At 37.5% G+C, this 23,374-nt stretch overlaps 1 protein-coding gene across 1 annotated transcript; it reads left to right on the forward strand.

Annotated features, from left to right (window-relative positions):
* The first annotated feature begins 5,880 nt into the window (after positions 1-5,880).
* LOC101636685 (serine protease inhibitor Kazal-type 6) lies at positions 5,881-19,056 on the forward strand. The gene is made up of 5 exons (XM_004686861.2): positions 5,881-5,979; positions 6,168-6,299; positions 9,268-9,290; positions 16,993-17,108; positions 18,889-19,056. Exons 2-5 carry the CDS (start codon positions 6,242-6,244, stop codon positions 18,932-18,934), a joined length of 243 nt encoding a protein of 80 aa, XP_004686918.1. The 5' UTR covers positions 5,881-5,979; positions 6,168-6,241; the 3' UTR covers positions 18,935-19,056.
* The last annotated feature ends 4,318 nt before the right edge of the window (positions 19,057-23,374 follow it).

Below are 23,374 nucleotides of genomic sequence, written 5' to 3' on the forward strand. Positions count from 1 at the left end.
TGCTTTGTAAGCCATAATCTCCTCGTGTACTATATCAAGACGTGTAGATTGCTAGGAGAAAACCGAGCATACAAAGCCAAACTTATAGAAACCATTAAAAATGTTTAACATTCAATCAAAAAATGGGGAGGAGGGGTACATGGGACTATGGTGATGGCACATGGGTGATTTTGGTGACAGGAAGTCCATGGAAAAAGGCAGAAAATGATGTAAAAATATGCTATTATAATAAAAAAAGTTCAAAATTCAAAGATTGACATAAAAAGTTAGGAGGCAATTCAAGTAAGACACCCCAAACACTGAGAAGTACAAAATGTGAATAAGTATGAAGAAAAGAGTTTCTATTTTTCATTCAAAAATTATTTTATAACCATGGGCTCCATCCAGAGAAATTTATAACAGGACTTCAAGGAAAAATTAGAAACTCTTCTCTTGTCCTCAAGCTCATAATAACTTCATAGAAAACAATCAGTCAATAACTTAGCAGCTCAGTGTAAACCTCTGTGGAACAGATTTACAGAAGTCTGACTAGTGAAAGAGAAACTACCACAGAAATAGACATCAAAAAAATGTTATCTTGAACAATTTTACTGGTAAATTCAATGAAATTTCTGAAGGTGGGATTCTGTTTCAGGAATCAAAGATTTCTACATATTGGAGTGGTGGCTAGCCAAAATGAACAAGATGGAATGCCTTCATGTAAGTCAAGAAAGAGCCACAAAAGGAAAGGGTAACAGCTCCATGACTTCATATATAAAGCACACTTTCTACATCTTCATTTAAGTCAGTTATGAATTACTGACAGAGACAGTTCTATTCCTCATAGTTACGTTAATTCATCCATCAGCACATCTTTGTTCAGTTGTTCAACCAGTTATAGTAGTCTACTCATCTATCTCGATTCTTTCACAATGTCAGCTTGATGGAGAGATGTTAGAAATATGATAATATGAACATTTAGGCAATAACCTGAGGGTGACCAGTAGCCTTCATAGATTGTTCAAAAGCAAGTCATGTTAAATGTGTCTCATTATATTTCGTAAGGGTGAGAGCCTGGGATCACGCCAGGAAAAAAATGTGAATACTGATTTCAGTACCATAAACTTGAAGATGTGTTTGTGAAATAACTTTGAACCTATTTTTCTCAACACGTTTTCAATGATAATGATGATGATCAAGAAGGCATTTACTAGTGTAGGAGAAGAGAGGAATTTTCCCCTATTCCTCTGAGTTCTTTTTGGACTGGTTGAGCAATCAAATTAACATCAGACAGATTAACAGGAGAAAAGAACAAATTTAATTGCATATGTATGGAGGATCCAAATGGATCGTGGATGCTAAAGGTATGGAGTCAAAGTGAGGGTACCTGTCCTGTGCTAAGAAATGGTATGGAAGCATGAGGCTTGAGGGATGATGATAAGGGTCTCTTGGCACAAGGACAAGGTGACTCATATGACAAAGACCAGCTACTTACTCACTACTTAGATGTTGGCCTGCCTCAGTGATTGGTTTCTCCAATAGAAAGGTTATTTCCAGAAAAAAAAATCCTGGATTCTGGATAATAGCCCAATTTTTATTCTTCTATACAGTTTAGGGAGTGGTTAAAAATGTCTCGTGGCCTGTGAACCTTCATTGAGCTCATCTTAAAATAATCCATGTGCCGGCCCTCCCTGGTGGCGCAGCGGGTTAAAGCACAGCACTGAGAATCTGAGGCCACTTCCGTATGAGTTCGATTCCCGCCTGCCGCCTGCCCCGGAGGAGACCACATGGCGAGCCAGACCTCTCCTGACCCGCCCGCTGCTCCCCTCAGCAGTGTACTTCGTTGATCTGCCTGTTCTGCTCCCCACTCTGTCTCTGGTGAGGCCTCTCACCGCCCCTGAGCCTCTGGCCTGTACCCCAGTTCTGTATGAATAAATAAAATCTTTAAAAAAAAAAAATAATCCATGTGCCAAAGTAACACATCTTATGGAAGCCTGTTCTGGACAGGTTGGAGGGCCAAGCGTCACCAAATTTATAGCTGATTCGAACATGGAAGGGAGTATTTTGTTCTTCCTTGACATATTCAAGCCTAAAAAATTGTGAGACTGAACATAAAATTTTGACAAACACTAAAAGTGATTTTGAGCCAAGAAAGCACAAAATAAGTATAAGACATAAAACTAACCTCCAATGCTACCTTAATATGCATATTAAGGCTGTAAAAGGTTAACACTTCTCCCATCATACAGTTTTTAGAATGAAAGTCTATGCTTTTCACCTCCTGTCCATCACAGAACCACTAAAGATAGAAGTACCATGTTTCTTTCTTAGGAGAAATTTAGGTCATATTTTGACTTAAGAAGACTGAAGAAAATGTTCTTTGAAGCCATAATTACTTAAAATGTCTATGTTTAAACACTAATGAAATTTGAACATAATTTAATGAAGAGGTGATCAAATTTATAGCTAAGGTTTTCACTTTAGAAATGAAAATTTCTTATTTTAATGTTCTTCATTTCACAGTAATGGCAGAAAACACTAGACTTGCTAATTAAATACATTTCAATGTCAGTCATTTGGCAAACATTCTCCGAGTGTCTATTACTCCTAAATGGTTTGAAAACACTGTGGTTTCTCTCACTAGGGACTCACATTTTACTAAGTAGGTGTGTCTCTGGATCTCCTTTCTCATGAATTCTCCTTATTCCTTCTTCTCTCCAAAGGTGGCATCTGGATCCAGAAGGAAGCTTCGTGACATTTGCAGAGCAGGATCTCAGCTGCATTTCTTATGGGCTGGTTCTGGAAAGTGACTTTGATCCCCAATGAACTGCTGCCAAGCTCTCTGTGCTCCCTGTTCTCTCTCTACAGAATCCATCTCTTACTATTTCTGGATGTGTCCATAGCCGCTGTCGAATTATATGATTATATGATTTCTCGCCTCTCTGTCTTTGAGTCTATGTATTTGAGCTACCTTTCTGATCTTTGTTTCAGCATGAGCAACCTTTGAGTGACTGCTATTTTGTTGAAATACCTGGCTCTCACCTTTGTTATTGTCATTTTGATTCACCCATGGCAAATCAGGTGATGCAGCTGTATCCTCCCAAGACGCTTGGACTTTTGAACCAAACCTGCATACTATGGAACCCCTTTCTCATTCTCTTCCCAGCCACTTCCCTTCAGAGACTTTTGAAAACTTTTGTCCCTTTCTTCTGTGATCCAATGGAAGTTCCAAGAAAAACAATTTTTACTTGAACAAAGATTGATAGTTGCAAGTAAAATAATCTTGATGTTAATCAAGACTAATTTTAAAGATTAAAATTCTTTACTATTTTAGGCCCTCCCTGGTGGTGCAGCGGGTTGAAGCACAGCACTAAGAAGCTAAAGCCACTTCCGCATGAGTTCAATCCCTGCCTGCCCCGGAGGTGACCACATGGAGTGGCAGACCTCTCCTGACCTGCCCGCTGCTCCCCTCAGCAGTGTACTTCGTCATTCGGCCTGTTCTGCTCCCCACTCTGTCTCTGGTGATGCCTCTCACCACCCCTGAGCCTCTGGCCTGTACCCCAGTTCTGTATGCATAAATAAATAAATCTTTTTAAAAAATTCTTTCCTATTTTAAAATTCTTTCTAAAATAATTCTTTTTTAAATATTTATTTTGGGGGGGGGTGAGAGGATACACCAGGGAGCAGAACACGAAGATAGACTGAAATACACTGCTGAGGGGAGCAGCAGGAGAGATAGGAGAGGTCTGCTGAGCCATGTGGGTCTCCTCCCTGGCCGGGGATCTAGCTAGTGCTGTGGTGGCTGCAGATAGCGTCAGAGTGCTGCGCTTAACCCCTTGCACCACCAGGAAGGCCTCAATACTGAAATTCTTGAGCAACATTTTTAAAAAGTCGCTAATGGCTTGATTAGAGGGATGGCAGTTACATTTTGAAAATGTGCCTCTATCTCATGACTCTTGCTAAATAGTGAATGAGCTCAAGGGTTTGGAAACAAGGAGATAAAACGTTGGAAAGTTGTATTTCAAAAGCTTAGATTATATAATATATGAACAATAGTGGGGAAAGGAAAATGTATATGAACAAATAAACAGAATACATAGAGGGCACAATCATTCTACATATGAATTATTCTATGAAAAACATTTATGGGAAAAAAAGACTTGAATGTTGGGAGTAGGAGTAGGGAGAGGTTGTATGGAAGGTGGAGATGGAGTCTTTAGGTAAAGGGTGCTTTTGACAGTTAGAAGCAAGGTATGAGAAGCAATTAGCATACATGAAACTTCAGGGAAAAATAAATTTAAACAGAAATTTTAGAAAGGCTGCCAAGGATTTTATGATCCATGAAATCGGTAGGAACACCACCACCTACTATTTCTACATTGGTTTCATTATTCATTAATGTTTTTGAACTGTTTTCATTTTTGGACAGGAGGATACAAATTCTGGTCACAGAAGAAGGAAGAAAAGGAGGGAAACGTCTCCGGAGTGGAGTGGGGAAGAAGGAGACTGGTGAGAGTAGGAGTTCAGCACAGTCTGTGAGAAGCCTAAGGTCCCTAAGCACTGCTTTTTATATAATCTCACACAACAAGGCAAAAGTAAAGATCATGATAAATCAACACCATGGCAGTTGCCATTCAAAAATTTATAGCTTTCCTTAAGCTATTTCCCAATGTTTCTGTTTTTCTAAATATTCCCAGATTCGTCTTCTCATAAAGTGTTTTAAAACATTTAAAAGTGAAATTTTAAGGTTGTTCTTTAGTGTCTTTGAAACTATGAGTGTCCATCATCTACCCTATCGCTTTCTGCAAAATACTGAGTTTCTGTATGCAACCGTCACACCACCTTAGAGTGCTAACACTCTTTAAACTCACCAAGCACCTTTTCCATTATTCTCTTCCCCTCTTTTTAACCTGTGCTCCTCCTTCCTCTGAATATTATGTTCGGAGAAGCAATAAAACTGATAGAGAAGCAATGAAAAGAAAATGTTTTAAACTGTCATGCTTCATCTTTAAAACAGGAATATCTTCTTTAACTATCAAATCCAATAAAGTATATTCACCACTTTCAAAGACAGAAAACTCTTCCTACAGAGTAAAGTTAAAATTCCTGAAAATAGGTAGCTACCAAAAAGAAAACTCATATTTTGAAATAAGGGAATGCCACCTGAAATATGTATCGATTTCCCCTACCTTTAAAGGCTACAAATTATTGAGGTGCTTAATATCTGAGTGATTTATGCATACATTGCAATAATCATCTGTACTGAAGTTGGGTTTATTTTGCATATTATTCCCATACTTTTCTTCATAATATTTTCATTAGTGATTTATGCTTTGGGATAAACTTCCTCATTACTGGTATAACCACTCTGCTTAAAAAAAAAACAACTCTGGTATCCTACTCTGCAATTAAGTTGACTGTGACAATCACTAACGTTCATCAAGCTTGTATGATAAGAATCATCTACGTTACATGAAAAGTGTATTTCAAGAAGTAAAACACAGAGCTATATCATGACTATAATTTGTTTTCCAAAAAGGGAATGTATTAAATATTCTTCAATTCCATAACTTTTAAGATCAATTTGTTTTTCACAAATAAAAAAAATCCTCTATTCATTTTGACTCAAAAGTTAAAATTCAATGGCATTTGACTACAATAAGATTTTATTAATTGACAGGTGGATTCCTACCCAGAGTGCTTTTCCTGAGGCAGTTCTGGTGATGATATAGAATACCTGTCTCCTGTGGGTACACCTTGGATGATGTGGACTGTGAATATCTAATTATGCCCAAGTTCTCATTCCCTTGTGGTTACTCATCTGGACCACAGACATGCAGGACCTGTCTGAAAGAGACATAGCCATTGAGTGGACTCACCAGTGAATCATCTCTTTAATGCAGTGAAACCTTAGAGGGAAGAGTAGGGAGGATGTATTGGTTGTTAGGAAAATGTAGGCTACTGGTGGGAAATGACCGGTCTACTAATAAGATCTAAGGTGCGACTCACATAATTGTCCTAATTTTTAAGGTTGATGGGAAATGTGAAGCACTTCAAGTTGGTGACAAGTCCTAATAAATACCTAAAGTGTATAGGACTGCATATGGTCTTAGATTGTGATTTTATAAAGAAGGTGGAGAGTCCACCTCCCTCAGTCACGTCTATATATACGTCTGAGGATGTTTTAGTGATCTGGTAAGTGTCTGGACAGAGAACCAGAGCTGGACAAAGCAGCCTCCATCTGAGAGAGCTAACAGGCACTATGAAAATATCAGGTGTCTTTCTGCTGCTCTCTCTGGCTCTTTTCTGCTTTCTCTCAGGTGAGTTATTTTGCTTACAATAACATCCAATGTTTATACTGAACTGAAACTGGCAAGTGTACTTGTCATCATTTTTCAAAATTCCAATAACTTTGCTACAAAAACCATTTCTGAGAGTGGGCCATAATGATTGTGATGATGAAATTGACAGTAATAATGAAATAGACCACTTTCATTGGTTGAGCGAATACTCAAGCTCATCGAGGCATCTACTCATGACTTTTAATGAATTATCTCAGTCCACTTAACCAGGTGGTCCTACCTATCTATATTCTAAAACAACAACAACAAAAATTCTGTGACACAAAGAAGTTCAGATAATTGTCAAAAAACTGGCATTTTGTAAGAGGAATTTGGACCTTCAACCCAGGTCTTCTGCATATCATAGTTGATGCTTGGGCCATAGAACTAACCTGGAGGGCAGTTCATTGTTATAAATAATATGTTGACTGTCTGAAACAAAGGGAAACTTTCCTCTTCTCATTATTCTTATAATTTGGGCTCAATTAATTAAAATTGAAATTTGGGGGTAAAAGGAAACTCAGAGAATCCTTAAAAAAAAAAGTTATTGATCTTAGAATGCAGATATATATATATGCTGCTAGTGAACCCAGCAATACAAGGACGGGAATATCCTCAGCCACCTTAACAAATTGGTAGTCAGATAGTCCATCCATTCAGGTTGTCCAAAGGACAACATTCATCAGATGTTTTATCACAGAACAGTGTGGACCATGTATCTCTTTCCCTTTCTCCCTCTTTCCTCCTTCTTTCCCTCCCTCCCTGCTTCCTTTCTAACTTCCTTCTTTCCCTTCCTTCCTTCCTCCCTCCTGCCTTTCCTCCCTCCCTCCCTCACTGGCTCCACTCCCTCAGTCCTTCCCTCTCTCCCTCCTTCTCTCACTCCTGCTCCCTGTCATTCTTTTCTGTGGTTTCACAGTAGACAAAGCACAAGCTGAGTGTCTGGACCAAGGCCTAGGCCTATCTCTTCCACTAACAGACTTTGTCAACTAAAGAAAAAGTTCAATTCTCAGATGTTTTCTCATTTGTAGAATTCGAATAATGCAGTTGTGCCCTGAGTTCTTTCATGTCGGATACATCATTTCCTGTGATAAATAGTATAAATGCCTAACAAGGAAAAACAATTTTTCAGTGAGACTGAGCAGATGGAGAAGTTATTGTTCTTTGGAAACTGACCATATTTTTATATTTCTGTAAACAACTATATTTATAAATATGATAAAATAGGTAGCAGATTCCTGTAGTGTTATAGATTATGTCTGACTACCAAAGATAAATAATTTGAATGGGTGGCTCTGTTCACTGCTGAGATGCTCACAGATGCTAAATGTGACTAAAATTTACCGGCAAAAATAGTCTGAGAAATGAAAGAAAGAAAATCCTCTTACTATTTCTCTTTACAAGGTGAACTAATCTTTTAATTGGATCTGTTTGACTAAGACACTTATCAAAACATGGTCTTTCATTGACAGAGTACATAAAAGCTTTAACTTATGAGACCCAGAGAAATTAATTTCAGTTCTGCTATTCCCATTTTATAACTGTAAAACCTCCTGAATGTCATTTTTCTATTTTATAAAATGAGAATATGACAGAACTAGCTCTATGTGGGTAGTTAAATGAAAAATGTAAGTAAAGTGCTTAACATAATGGACGGGACATTGTGAAGATTCAACACGTATCTATTAAAACCAACAAATATCTATTAAAACTATCACAGATAAAGCTAAATAATAAGGCTACTAAGTTAGGCTCAGGCATGTTGGTGGTAACCCCGCTGTTTGACATTTCCTACGTGAGATCTTTGCTCTTCCTTTCAGAGATTAGTATAGTAAAAGAATGGAATCATAGACTGTACTGGTCATTAGAATCACTTGAAATGGTCACAGTAATACAGATTCCCAGCCCATGTTGAGTCTATGATAATGGAATTTTCAAGTGATTGGCCTAAGAATTTCTATGTTAAATAGCCAGCATTACTGCAAGAAGTTGGTAATCACTACAGTTGATGACCATTCACTTCCTTTCAAATTAAAAAGCCTTGTTCTCTTGTTTTCATTGAGAGAGAATGCACTGGAGGTTTTCACAGCTGTCCTCCCATGAGTGCCAGTCAGTGAGTGCCAGCCACTGTGTCTGGCATTAAGTTGACCTGGGATTCTATGTGAGCGGTGTTACATCAGGAGTTCTACAGAAATATGTAGAATGAAAAATTCTTCAGCTCATACCAGGATTGAACCAACAATCTGTTTATTATTTCTGTATTTCAAATCACTGCAACCTCAAATCACACATTGAGTCATAAAGAGATGGAGAGAGAAAAGGAGAGAGTGGGCTAGGGAAGAGAAGGAGAGACAGAGAGAAGGCTCTATTGATGGACTATTTTTCTTACAGAACTTACAGAGATGTAGCGGGATAACTAAATCACAGCAAAGAGAATGTGTTTGTCCTTCTCAGTCTATACTGAGCCAAGTCTTTAACACTGACAAAGGAGGGTAGAAGAGCAATTTGGGGATCAAAGAACAAAGAACTAAATTAATCCCTTACCTGACTGCATATAAAAAAGACATGGAGGAGTGGCTGCATGTACTGAGTTAGAGGAAATTTTCCAGCCCAACTCTCCCAAAGTGAAATCAGAGAGGACCAGTTATTCCCACAGTTCATAAGTGACTGAGCCAGGACAAGAACATTAATTTTATTCCAAACCATTTTCTGTCACCGCACCCCAAACTCCCAGAAATAGCATCCCTTCAAGGTCCATCTCCTTACATCACTTTCCAAGTTTCTACTGCTCCCTAAGAGCAGGTATGAAAAATAAAACAGCTATGTTGTAACTTGTTGAGATGGCCAAGAATCAAGAGCAAGTATCATTCCAGGTTTTGGCATTTCTTTGTAAATCTCATATTTTGCAACTTCAGAAATTACAGTGCTTGAATTTTGTGCTTTTTTGCAGGTGTCTTCAGTCAAGAAGGACAGGTTAGTGCATATGTCTATCTATTCTTCAGACCTGGGTGGTGCTTGGCTGGTGTTCCCTAGTCAAAGAGAGGTTTTTCTATGGGTAAAAGAGCGATAACAATGAACATGACATCAGGTATCAGTGGAAGCAACTTGTCTTTAACTATAATATCTCTCTGAGCATGCTAGTAGGTTCTTAAAGAACCAAAACACCTTCACGCAGACTTTGTTCAACTAGAATGAACATAAAGGAAAACAGGATGAATCTGATAGTTCTCCAGCTCTATTGCAGATTTCACAATGTGAACTTGGACTAATTACCAGGTTTTCTGAGTTGCAATTTCATAGCTACAGAAAAACAATAATATTACTTCTCTCATAGAATTAGATTTAGATTACAGAACCAGTGTGGGCGCACTGGCAGATTATAAAAGGATTAGTTACTGATTGATAACAAAACTCTAAAGGAGTTAGGACAGAGGCTATTATTTCTTTTTTAGAGGTAAGACAAGCAAGAGTAGATGAAAGTTGTTTTAATATTTCCTAGTGATCACACACACAAACTGGGTCACTCAAAGCTAAATACGACCTAGATTAAAAAGTGAAATGGCCACAAGCTATTTCCATTGTTAGACTGTTTTTTTCTAAACCAAATTCACCAACATTTCCCATTATCCTTGTTTTACCCATCAAAAGACAACACATGGGTAGCATTTGCTTCGCTATTCCTGCGTCCATGTCCCACTGGACATTTTTACTTGCCTTGATAGAAGAACATCTTTACTTGACCTTGGCACTGGTTCTCACTTAGTCTTGGTGTGATCAAGAACCTTGGTATTAGAAGTTTCCAGACACTATTGCCAACGGATTGGAGTTGGCAAAGAATGTGAAAATATCTCCCCATCTTATTCTACCTACTGAATACATTGCATTAACAGACAACAGAAGTTGGGATGCATTTTACAATAGATAAAGTCTTATAATTAACTTCAGTGTGTGCATGTGTGTATGACTTGTATGTGCCCAGAGCACGCGCACATGTATGTTTGTGTTTGTATATATAATTGTACATCTTAAAATTCACTCTTAGTTTAAAAACAGATGGGAGCACAGTTTATATCAGATAGCAAATAATAATAATAATAATAATAATAAGTTAAGGAGTGGACTTAGGATATAGACCACATATTCAAGGCCCATTATGTATGATTTTATCTATGAACTTAAGATCATTACCTAGGTCTAAAAGATATGGAGTTTAATCCCACTTTTCTCATTAATATGCAAGTTGCTTCTCTTCTTTGGACTTTTGAATTTCTAGCTTGTTGATGCTTCCTGGAATTTTAGTGTATTCTAAAGTTAATTTAAAATACTCTAGCTACCGGTTCTATTCCTTTATGTAGGTCTGAGAGTCACTGTTTGCTTTAGGATCACCAAGGATGCTCAATAAATATGTACAGACCCTTGGCACTGTACTGGACTTGCTGAATAATAATCATATTGACAGAGCAAGGAGGGGAGGGCTTGAGCCTGTGTTCTCAGGAAGTGTCCAGTTTCCAGGGCTGGGGAGCACTGACTTTGGAGTGAATGCTCAAACATATAGAAATGATCTAGATGTATTCTAATTTGCACACTTCCTGGCTATGCGACTTCAGGAACATCTCTTTCCTGCTTATACTGCCTTTGTTTGTTTTTAAGATGCAGCTTTGGAGTAAATGACCTCTATAGCACCTTTTGGTCTTAGCTATCAGAATCCATAGGAACCAAGCCTATCTTGACAAGACTGCTGTCTTTTTTTTCTCTCAAATATAAGAAGCAAAAAGGTGCCATTTCCAAGTGGCATTAGATTACCATTTCTCTTCTGCATGACTGGAAGGATAGTGGCAGAGCCAATTTCAAGCAAAGAAAACTTTACGAGCATGCACCCTCAAGTCTGATCCAGTCAAAGAATAAAAAAGGTTTTCCCCACAGTCAAGTCTTTTTTATTTTTTTCATGCCAAGAAGTTTCCCTATGAAGAAGTATCTTACAGGGGATTATGGTTAGCAACCTAAATTATAGATGTGTAAAAATTTCACATTCTTTCTAAAAGATTATTCAAGCTAAATTAAAAGCATGTCCCTGGACTTTTGGAATTCATGGTCCTGTAAAATTTTCCCTGTAAATGCAAATGACTAAGAGACTGATGCCTCTTTCTTTAATTTGCCAAGAAGGAAGATTAAATAACATAGCAATAACAATTTAAAAATAAAATTGCTGTTTACTATTGCCAACCGTCATTAAAGAAATTGTAAAAGAATACCAAAATACTTGAGAGACATTATGTAAGAATAAAGACAGTGATTTGAAAGAATAACTTTTGTTTTTAGAATCACTTACTACAGTTTCTTTCTTTCTTTTTGTTTTCCTATCATGTTATGTATTTGGAAACCACATCCTTAAAGAGCTAGTCAAATGAATATTCCAGATTAGCATGAATATCACAAATATCTCAGAAACAATGAGAGGATGTTGCAATATTGTTTGGGACATCTAAGTTCTAAGGTTGTGTTTGTAACTATAAGATAGAGACAGGTGCATTTTAGTGATATTAGTAAAGCAATACTTCATAATAATTGAATTTGGGATCTTTATTTTTCCTAATTAGTTGGAATTCACTTTTAACTCATATTAACTCAGATACTGACAGAATAGCTACACTTTGGTGATGTTCATCAACATTTATGACTTAATTACAGATAGGAAGATTGAAAATTTAGGAAGAAGACCTAGCAGACTCACGCACACAATAGGAAGCAGGTCATACAGACAACAGGGTAAAGCCTGACCCCATGTTCAGGGAGCTTTCTTTCATAATAAGCTCCACGTCACCGTACATCAATGTGTACTGAATGCTAGAGTGCTTGCGCAGAACAACTTTCTAAATGAATATACAATAATGCTGACTCTTGTCACTTCTTTTAAGCAAAGGAATGTCATGATGGAAAGAGAAGTTTAAAATGAAATAACTTGTCCCCACATGTAGAAAGAGTTTTAAAACTTGGACAAAATTGCAGCAGAGAGCATAATGTATTGTGTTCACTTAGGCAAGAAATGTTGAGAGTGAGTATATTGGTCTAGTTAGTACATTTGAAATTGACGAAGAGGACTGTGGATGAAGATTTATATTTTGTACAAAATAAGTGCTGGGAATCAAAATGTCGACTAAAAGTGTACTGAGCATTTTTTGATAGTTAGAAATTATCATTTAAGATCACTTTAATGACTCAAGAAAAACAGTCTATGACAATCTGGGGAAATATATGTCCTTAAAGAAAATCAAGTGTACCAATTTTCTTGAAAATCACTCAGGAGAAAACAGAAAAGATAATAAAAGGGACTGAGAAGACATAACTGAATACATTCGATAGAAGTCAGTAAAGAAGTTTAAAAAGATTGGATTAATCAAAAGCAGCATTTATCTTTGAAAAATCATAAAAGTTTTATAAGCAACCAATAGGTGTATCCTGAAAACATCAACTTTTAGAGCAGATCTGGTAGAATGGAAGGGATGTGAAGACAAGGGCTGAAGAAGTCAAGTCAGGGAAGTGTTAAGAAAAGTGTAAATGACAAAAAAAGGAATCTGATTCAAGCAACTGAAAAAATAAGTAGTTTTCTCAGTGAAGAGAGAGAGAAAATATGGAGAGGGAGAAAGAGAATATGGAGAGAGATTATAAATTTTCTGGACGTTTATTTTTGGAACTAAAAACTAGACTAAAATATGGATGATTCTGACTCTCTAGTTGAGTTAATGACCATTGCTCATTTCCCGGCCATGTTAAACACCGTAGTCACCATTAACAAAGATGACTGATTTGGATATTAAAAATGTCACCGTATCCCAGATTTCAGAAGGTACAGTTCCTAGAAAAGCCACAAGAGGTCAGGCTGATACTAAATTTTTGCACCCACTGCCTGGAAGCTGGGCTAAGGAAATAGAGATGCTAAATCCAACTCACTAAATTCAACACCTATCTAAAAATATTTTTAAAACTCACTAAAGTTAGGGTAAGAAATAATGGACTCCAAAAGTTCTAGAAGTTGCAATGTAAGTCATACAATTTAAAATGCAAATGACACCATTTACATTGCCAGTGTTTAGAATAGCAACCTTCCCGATCATACTTGGCAGGGCTTTTCTAAGATTTACCATTACAACAATTCTTGAAGACAGGCACTGCCAGCCCCTTGTTAAAGACAACGAAATTTGAACACAGAGCAGTGAAATGTTTGTATGAGATAATGAGATTAGCTAATCAGTGGGAGAAGGAAAATTCCAAGTCATCTGTAGGACAGTCCTAAAACATTACAGAGCATCAGGGGCTTTCAAATATATGTGAGGGATTTCAGGTCTCTCTTGAGGTGTCCTAAATGCCCTGTACAGTGAACTTTAAAGGAGAAAAGCTAGTCCTACCATTCCTGATCTAGTCCTACTTTACTTTCTACTGAAAATTTAATAGTTTAAATTCTATTCATCAGGAGGCCAAAATAAAAAAATATAAAGAGCATAGAAAAAGTAGGCATGGGAAAGGCTAATAACTGGCCATGGGTTTGGTGAAAGGTGTGGTTTCTCTCTAGTCTCAGCTCTGGGGATGTCTGGCCAACCCCACAAAGGTACCCCTACTGCCTCCCCACCTCTGGAGTTCTCGGAGCGGCCCTTTTTCTGTACCCAGTCACCATGATACAACGTCACACGCCTACATATAGATTAGGGGAGGAGGATGAAAACAATGGTTGTTACTTCTCCCAGTGCATCAAAGAACTGAGGACTTAAGGGTGTCATCTAAGTGACTTGCTGAAAGAAGTCACGGCTGAATCTTTATCTAACCCAATGGTACTTGGCTTTTTGGATGAGTTTAGATGCCTTTGAGAACGTGAGAAGAGCAGCACTAGAGCAGGCTACACTATAATCCTAATTTTCTGCACTTCTAACTCAACAGTATCCCACACGCACTTCTGTAACTCTTATGTAACTATATTTTGTCCTTATGACAACCCTGGGAATAAGGCATGCAACTACTTTTTTAAAAAAAAATTAGTTAAGAAAACTGAAGCATAGGTATTAAGAGCTTTATCCAAACAATACAATTCATTCATGGCAAATGTCAGAACAAATTCTGTAACATGAATCTTCAAGCTATCTTAGAGATCAATTGAAACACCAACTTGAAACACATGAAATGTGTCCATTGAAGTTTGCTCGTGTGCCTTTTAGTTGATTTGATTTCATTTATTGAAATCCTTTATTCTTCCTCATCTCATTCTCAGGGGTCAATGAGAGGGGTAAGTGGGCTTGGGAAGGGAGGTGGGATGTAGAAATTCTCCAACTGAAAGCCTTCCCCAAGTGCCACTTCATATCTGTTTCCTGAAGGAGAAAGGAGGCCAGATCACAAGATCAGAGGGCCGGTTTCCCTGGAAAGGTGGCTTAAGGAGACGTCTCTTGCAAGTAAGAGACTTTCTTTTTTCCTTCTCCCCTGACCTGACTATGGACATCCATCTCTCTGGCTGAAATGCCCTTTCTTTAGCTTCCACATCACCTCTGCTTGTCCCACTGGGGCTTTATCACACATTTTGTTGTGATTATCTGTGTTCTTCTCTGTTTCTCTGATGCAGATGAGATGGTGAGCTTATTGAAATCGGGTTTATATCTGATTTCCCTCTTTATCACCAGCACCCAGCAAAATGCATTCTGTTTTGGCTTCCCCACTCATTGGCTGTGTGTGGAATAACTGGAAATGCTGGCTGATGATTCTGAGGGTTATTGATCTTTCTTGACTCAAGCACACAATTGCAAATTGAACAACAATGACAGTACAGAGTGTGTTCTCATTAGAAAGAAATGTACCTGAAAGTTTCTAACTACTTTTCTACTTGGAGACCTAAAGGAAAGATTACTATTCTTGAAGTAGTAAGTGAGGGTAGATTTATCTTTCAGAGCAGTGAGGAAAAGTGAGTCTGTAAGTACGTGTAAGATCTAGGCATCTTCAATCCAACCAAACCTTAAGAGTATCACTGGTAAATACCATATTACCCAACTTCATTCAATACAAGATGCTAAATTTCAACTAAAATGTGCATTTTACAGCCTCAGATACTTTAATTCTAACACACTTAATAATATTTAACAAATCAATTGTACAGTTCTTGCTGACCACGTTACCAGGCAAACCTCAGAGCTTTATCAATTTGCAATGGTTGGTGAATATCTACATGTCCTGACTGTAAAGGTGGTCAAGGACACATAGTGACAGGTAGCCTTTATTTCTCTAGACAAAATGAGGCTGCCTTCAAAAGCAAATAGAGAAGATTATTAGAAATTCTGGATCAGAAATGAGAAAAGTTATGTTTGCACTCTAGTACCAATGCTTCCTTGTTGTAAGATGTGAATAAACTATTTAACAAGCCTGGGGGTCAGTATTCACATCTGCAAACTGGTCAGTATGCTAGAGCTCAATATATATATATATATATATATATATATATATAAGATATATATGTATGTATGTATGTATCTATCTATATATATATATCTTAGGGTCATTACAAGACTCAGCTGAGTTAATTCAGACTAGCATTAAGTATTAAAAGCAATTGATAAACATAAGACATTATTTTAATTAAACTAGAATAGGGGTCAAATGTCATTTGTTGTTCCTCCACTGATGTTTAAATGTGACTCCGTTTGATTTCTCATATTTGAGGGAGTCCAGTTCTATCTATTGTCTATCACCTGCTCTCTGGAATAAAATGGTTCAAATATCATTAAGTCGAAAAGAATGTTAGAACTCCAGATTACTTTTGAGAGACCACTATAATTAAAGAGATAGGTTAGAGGCTGAGCAGCTACCATACCTTCTATAAAGTCCATGATGGTAATTTCCAACCCAGACACAGCATGTGTCTGACCAAGGCTGGATGCCACCATAGAATCCTTCTAAACTGGCAGTGATTCTTAATCCACTGTATAACTTAGAGAGGTTCAAATTCTACCAAAGTGCTCTGAGCAGAGTAAGTTAATAGAAAGATATTAGGATTCTGTTTTCAAGAGATAGTAAGTTGAGGTAGCAGTTATGGAAAAACGAACTTACCATTAGATAATATCTGGGGGCTCATCAATCACATATTTATAGCAATCAGAAAGGTTGGTGCTAATATAGTTTAAAAATGTCACTTAAAGACCAACATGACCAATTTTGTGCTGGAGCAAAAAAGTCACAGCTATAACATTTCACTTCTTCTGGATTTTTGTAAGAAGGGAGCATTTGCCTGACACCATTAACCTAGCCTGAATATAACTGTCACAGAAATGGGATTCCTGTGTCCCAAAGAAAAAGTTTTAATAATGTTTATATTTTTCAAGTTAAGCAAAGAAGGAGAGCTACTTTTTATTTCAGGAAGCATTACATATATATATATATATATATATATATATATATATATATATGTATGTATGGATCTATATGTGTGTGTGTACACCATACATACATATGCATATATGTGTCTATATACATACATATGCATATGCATATATAGGGATATATTATATACAATATACCACACCATACATAGGTATATTGTATATAATGTATCTACATATATAATTTTAAGTCTGCTGTCCAAAGCTGTTCTACAAGACAGTCCTTTATCAATAAACTAATGTCTGTGTCAATACACTTATTTTGATAGGTCAACTGTGGTGAGTTCCGAGACCCCAAGATCTACTGCACTCGGGAATCTGACCCCCACTGTGGTTCTGACGGCCAGACTTATGGCAATAAATGCGCCTTCTGTAAGGCAATGGCGTAAGTATCATACTCACCAAAGCTGTCCTTTGCTAACGCAAACATCCAGAATGAGACTGAAACTTTCATTCAGATATTCTAGGAAGTTCTATTCATATCCACACACAAAGAAAGACTAAAGAAGTAAGCTTTAGGCAAATGGATTAGAATCAAATAGCTCAAAAGCAATTTATAGCCCTCCCTGGTGGTGCAGTGGGTTAAAACACAGCACTGCAAGCTAGCTACAACTGTGTCAGTGTGAGTTCGATGCCTGGCCCTGAAGGTGATCCATGTGGCAGGACAGACCTCTCCTGCCTCACCTGCTGCTCCCCTCAGCAGTATACTTCGTCAATCTGCCTGTTCTGCTCCCCACTCTGTCTCTGGTGAATCCTCTCACTGCCCCTGCACCTCTGGCCTCTACCCCAGTTCTGTACACATAAATAAATAGTTTTTTTTTTAAAGTAATTTACATTACTTGAAAACTAATCTTAGTTACTTTGTTATTTTTAAATATGACTCATCTTAGGGAGATGTCTTTAAAATTTATGTACCTTAAAATTTTTAAATTAATTTTATTTTAAAAATCTACTTCAAATTAAACATTTTCCTCAATTATTATTAATTTTGGAGATGTGGGAAATTTTTAGAGATTCAGTAAAGTTTGAAAATTCATCAAATCACTATAAAAATCTCATGGGAAAATTTATCAGTTAAATATTATTCATCCAAATTATTTTCAAGCATTTTATTTTATATTGAATTATATGCTGCTAGGTACTATATTTCATTCATTCTTTCAGTCTAATGAACAAAGAACAGAGGAAAACATTATCTTTTATTATCCAGACTATTTAAACTTTTTAGGTAGAGAGTGAATTAGAAAGATTCTCCAAGGGCTAGTATCTATTGAGTTCTCACATACATAAGGACAGAACAGTTACTATAGATTTCACTCATTTAGTCAGTAGCTTCCTGATGCTTCAGTGAGAAGTTTTCTGAACTTCTTGATAAGATATAGGTTATAAATAATAAAAATTCCTCAAAATTCAATTCATCATTTAGATTGACAGTTTTAAAAGCAGGGAAACTATAATTCTTGTCAAACCCAGATAACAGTTACCTCTCTTACTTTCCAGTGTCATTATTTTCCTGTACTAGAGTTGTATTGTGTCTTCTGCTATAGCATTAACTTCTTTCAACTTTGTTGTAAAATTCCTAAGTACAAGGATTACACAAATTTCTGTCAGTATTAACAGGGACATCGTATGGAATAAAATTAATAAATATGGAATCAACATGTAATATACATGCTTAGATTTATATATACAGAGCTGGCTAATCAATACCAATTGATTAGCAGAGAAGGGCAGCAGAGTAAGATGAAAATGGATTTCAGTGACATATACTACTAAGAAGGCCTGCATATATGCTCTGCTATAAAATACCAAATATCTAAGTATGTGATTTAGCATCTCCTATCTTCTTACCAGAACAAAACTGTGACATTATATTCTCCTTGCCATTATTTCTCTGCCACTTTTCACTTTCCATGTGTATATACATTTACTCTAAGAGAATGACACCATTGAAACTAAAAGATCAGATGCATTTTGACATTTCAAAATTCACGATTGCTGCAATTTGGCCAGATGTTATTCCTCAGAACATTGAATTATCCTCTATCAAATCATTTGGCATAGATACTTACAGAATCAAATGGAATGGTACAGGGACTGTAACATATCTTTTTCTAAGCTCTGTTTTATTGCACTGAACATATATTTGTCTTTCTCTTCTGTAGGAAAAGTGGTGGAAAGATCAACCTAAAACATCATGGAAAATGCTGAAGTCCAGCCAGTATTTTGTGCTGACCTGCTGGCTCATGCATCCTCTTTTCTCACCTCTCAAATGGATCCCTTAAATTTATGAAGCTACACCTCCTCTGTCTGGGTCTTGGGGAGTTCAGTACATATTTCCCTTGATTCGCTTGTCAATAAAGTAAATTCCACAGAAAAATCAATTGTGTTTTTACATGGAGATAAAGAAGGCATACAGACACAATATTTAGTGATTGACCTCGTGTAAATTTGGATTAGCAAAAAGCTGTTTTTCTGATCCAACTCAGCCATGCAGTCAGTGTGGGATCACTGGAAAAATCCCTTTCTGCCTCTTATTCTTGAAATTTCCAAGACAATGTAGACAATGAAGACTTTTGAACAACAGGATCAGATAGTATGGTTGCAATATTTTTCAGTATCTGTTCAGTCTTAGATTACCTAGTATCAGTTCTTTCCAATTTCTAAATAAAAGTATTTTATATAAAAACAAAATACATATCCTCTCTAACTATAGATTCCTCATCTCTAGGGAATGGTGGATTTAGATCATATATAATGTAAAGATATACATTTGTTGGTTTTCCCACATCAGAGTGCACAGGGAGAGAAAACAAGTGAATACATTTTAATATGTAGTAAATATTCAAGATATAGCAAACAGATGCAGTCCTTAAAGGCTTTTACCTTGATAGAATGTTGTCAGTTGATCATAATCAATCCAGATAACTGGATGAATATGAGGAATCCTAAGGCCCAGGAAAAGTTTAATGACTTACTGCCCAAAAGAAACCTCCAGTTAATAGGACAGTCAAGGCTAACACACAGTTCTTTTGGTGACCAGCTCGGATTTCACATAGCTGGCTCAAGCCTATGAAGACAAGTTGGATATACAAATATCATGAAAGACTTGGGAAGTCTCTCCAGTCTCTCCTGAGTACCTTCATGTAGTAGAGGACGGTTTTACAAATAACATCTCCCAAGGAAACTCACATAAAGACATCTCTAGATGCATTTACTAGAGTGACCATCAAATATTTACTGGGTGCCTACTCTGTGGCAGGCTCTGTTGGAGGTACTTATGGGTAGGGGTTGAAAAGGGCCTTAACCTCCCTGGTGGCGCAGCGGGTTAAAGCACAAGACTGAGAAGCTAAAGCCACTTTCGCATGAGTTCGATTCCCGCCTGCCCCGGAGGAGACCACATAGAGCGGCAGACCTCTCCTGACCCGTCCGCTGCTCCCCTCAGCAGTGTACTTCGTGGATGGATCTGCCTGTTCTGCACCCACTCTGTCTCTGGTGAAGCCTCTCGCCGGCCCTCAGCCTCTGGCCTGTACCCCAGTTCTGTATGCACAAATAAATAAATCTTTAAAAAAAGAAAAGAAAAGAAAAGAAAAGGGCCTTAAATCCCAGCTGGATTTGCTGAAGGTTCAGCAAGGAAACAATGATGACTGAAGAGGGGGGTGAGAAAGAATGTAACTCGTTGGCATGCAGTCAAAAAAGAAAGAGATCATTTAAGATTTTTAATGTATAAAGTGTCTTGTTAACTCTAAAAATGAAAGCCCAACATGTGCTTTACACAAAGATATTATTTTTTTTTCCACAGAGATATTACCCTTTGCATGTGTAATTGAAGACTTCTGACCAAATTTTAGGATTCAGCTGGTATTTAGATAAAGAGCTAAGGGACAGATTAAGTTAAGCTCTTTCAGGATGGGCTTTGTGCTCTTTCAGGATGGGCTTTGTGCTCTTCCATGTTTAACGAGTACTCTTCTTGGTGGAGAAAAATGGCCATGTTAAAAAAAAAAAAGACCATGTAACATATAATTATAAAAATGACAGGGTGGGTCTTCAAGTCACACAAAGAAGCATGTGAATCACAGCTCTGACATAAGCTATGTGACTTTGAACAGGTCACAATTTCTCTGTGTTATGATTTACTCATCTTTGAAATGGCGATACCAGTATCTACCTCCTAATTTCATAGTGAACATAAAGAAAATGATGCAGGCCAGCACTTAGTCTTTGATAAGGAACACGTTCAAAATTCCGTTGCTTTTATTGACACTCTCTTCATCAGTTTCAGCGATCTGCTGCTCTCACTGGTCAGGATATGTTGTTCTTTTCCTCAGTATCAAAAGAGTATTTTAAACATCTATATTTTGTTCACCTGCTATTTTGGAAATTTAAGTCAGGTGGTTTTTTCCCTTGTGTCATTTCATCTTTACACTAAATCCCCTGCTCATTAGAGAAATAAAGCCATTGTCTTTCCTTTGGTCTCTAGAAATAATTTAGCTCTTTCTAGTGTAAACATGTAGAATGGCATGTGGGGTTTGCTACCAACTCACAGTGCATCTTTTTTTTTTTTTTAAGATTTATTTATTTGTGCATACAGAACTGGGGTACAGTTCAGAGGTTCAGGGGCGGCGAGAGGCTTCACCAGAGACAGAATGGGGAGCAGAATAGGCAGACTGACAAAGTACACTGCTGAGGGGAGCAGCGGACGGGTCAGGAGAGGTCTGCCGCACCATGTGGTCACCTCCAGGGCAGGCGGGAATCGAACTCATGCAGAAGTGGCTCCAGCTTCCCAGTGCGGTTCTTTAACCCGCTGTACCATCAGGGAGGGCCTCACAGTGCATCTCTGAGAGTGCTGCCTCCTGACCCGACCCCTTGTCCTTGCCCTTACTGGAACTGTGATCCTCCACAGGTCAGTTTCCTGTCATCTGTAGATACAAAAATGTCTTTCCACCATTTTGTCTTGTTCTATCTTTACTGCAAAACCTCTTGTCTCACCTTTGGCCACACCTGCTCCCCTTTCTCCCAAATACAAATCCCTCATCTACATTTTAAGTCTATCATTTATTTCAGGTGCCATAGCTGAGCAAATTATCAGAATACGCTCTAGTTCTGAACAGTACTTTGGAAATGAACAGGAAGCACATACACAATGAACCACAGGCAACCAAAAATCTTGTATTTCTTAAGAAGAGACTAGACACATATAATATCAGCAGTCAAAATATGGGAGTCAATCTCAAAATAGACTAATTTGAGTTCAGAGCTGTATATATTTGTCAAACTCAGTGAATCTACACTGAAGGCTCATATACACTATAGCTTGCAGAAAGAAAAGAAAAGAACTTACACATATGATATAGTCATAACTGTGACGTGAGCAGTCCCAGTTTTAGATTGAAAAATACTGACGCCTGCCATTTACTCTGTACCACATTAAAGATAGTTTAAGGAGAGATATAAAGATAGGTATGTAACAAAACAAGTGGAGTAAAATATTAATGGTATGGATTGGGGCTTACAGGGTGACACCATAAAATTATTTTAACATTGTTGTTTGCTTACAATTTTTTTGAAAGTTTTCATAAATGATTTAAAATGCTAAACTCTGCCAAAAGGAGCAGATGCTCATAAGTCTGTTTATCTTCTCATTATCGTAACATCCAGGACAGAACACACAATTTTAAGAATAGTTTGTACTCTTCTCTTCAAAGCATAGCAGGCATTTTATTTAATCTGAACACCTTTATCTATCTTTATACTTTTAGATGATAATGGGAACATTGTTAAAACTAGATCAGGCCGAACTTGGAACTATGAACTATTTCATGCCATGGCTGCCAAGTCTCATCTTTCTTAGCTTCTCCTTTGCTGGTTTTTGAAGCTAAATCAATAGTGAAAAAGGAAGTGGTGTGTCAGGGCTTCCTGGGGGCTTGCCTGTGCCATTGTGAAGTTTTCTTGAAATGGAATACACAAATCTCTCTCTCTCTCTCTCTCTCTCTCTCATTCATCCCCACTACACCCCTCTCCTGTTATTCTCTCTTAAATGAGAAAGGGACCAATGTGGGGAAAAAGCCACAGAAAATAGTAACTAAGATAAAGATGAAAATATTTCACCATTTCTAAGTTTAACCAATTTACCATCTCACACGTTCACTGTGATAAACACACTCCCATGGTCACATTTAAATTTAGCAACTACTGTGAAGTTGTAAATCGATCTTAAAAGAGGAGCCTGAGGTACAGAGAAAGAAATGATTTATTTGCAACTGAATAGCCACACTAAGGTTGCACCAACTCCTTTTTCCTAACCATCTATCACAGCATTGTAGTCAGAAGAGTGACCTGGATGGGAGTATTGGAGTAACTAGTCAGATATATTTGGAGACATCAGAACTAGAGGTACTCATAATTCAGCTAAAGCTTAAGCATGTATGTGGAGGGGTATGATGTACCTGCTATAACTTCGAATGTGTGAACTATTTGCTAAGTTTCTAAAGATCTAGTTATTTATGTAAATAAGAACTGGGGTACAGGTGAGAGGTGTGGGGGTGGGGCAGGGTGAGAGGATTCACGAGAAACAGAGTGGGCAGCAGAACAGGAAGATCCACTGAAATACACTGCTGAGGGGAGCAGCAGGCAGGTCAGGAGAGGTCTGCT

The sequence above is a fragment of the Condylura cristata genome, unplaced genomic scaffold, assembly GCF_000260355.1.
Source record: "Condylura cristata isolate star-nosed mole 26May11 unplaced genomic scaffold, ConCri1.0 scaffold00021, whole genome shotgun sequence".
Taxonomy (NCBI): domain Eukaryota; kingdom Metazoa; phylum Chordata; class Mammalia; order Eulipotyphla; family Talpidae; genus Condylura; species Condylura cristata.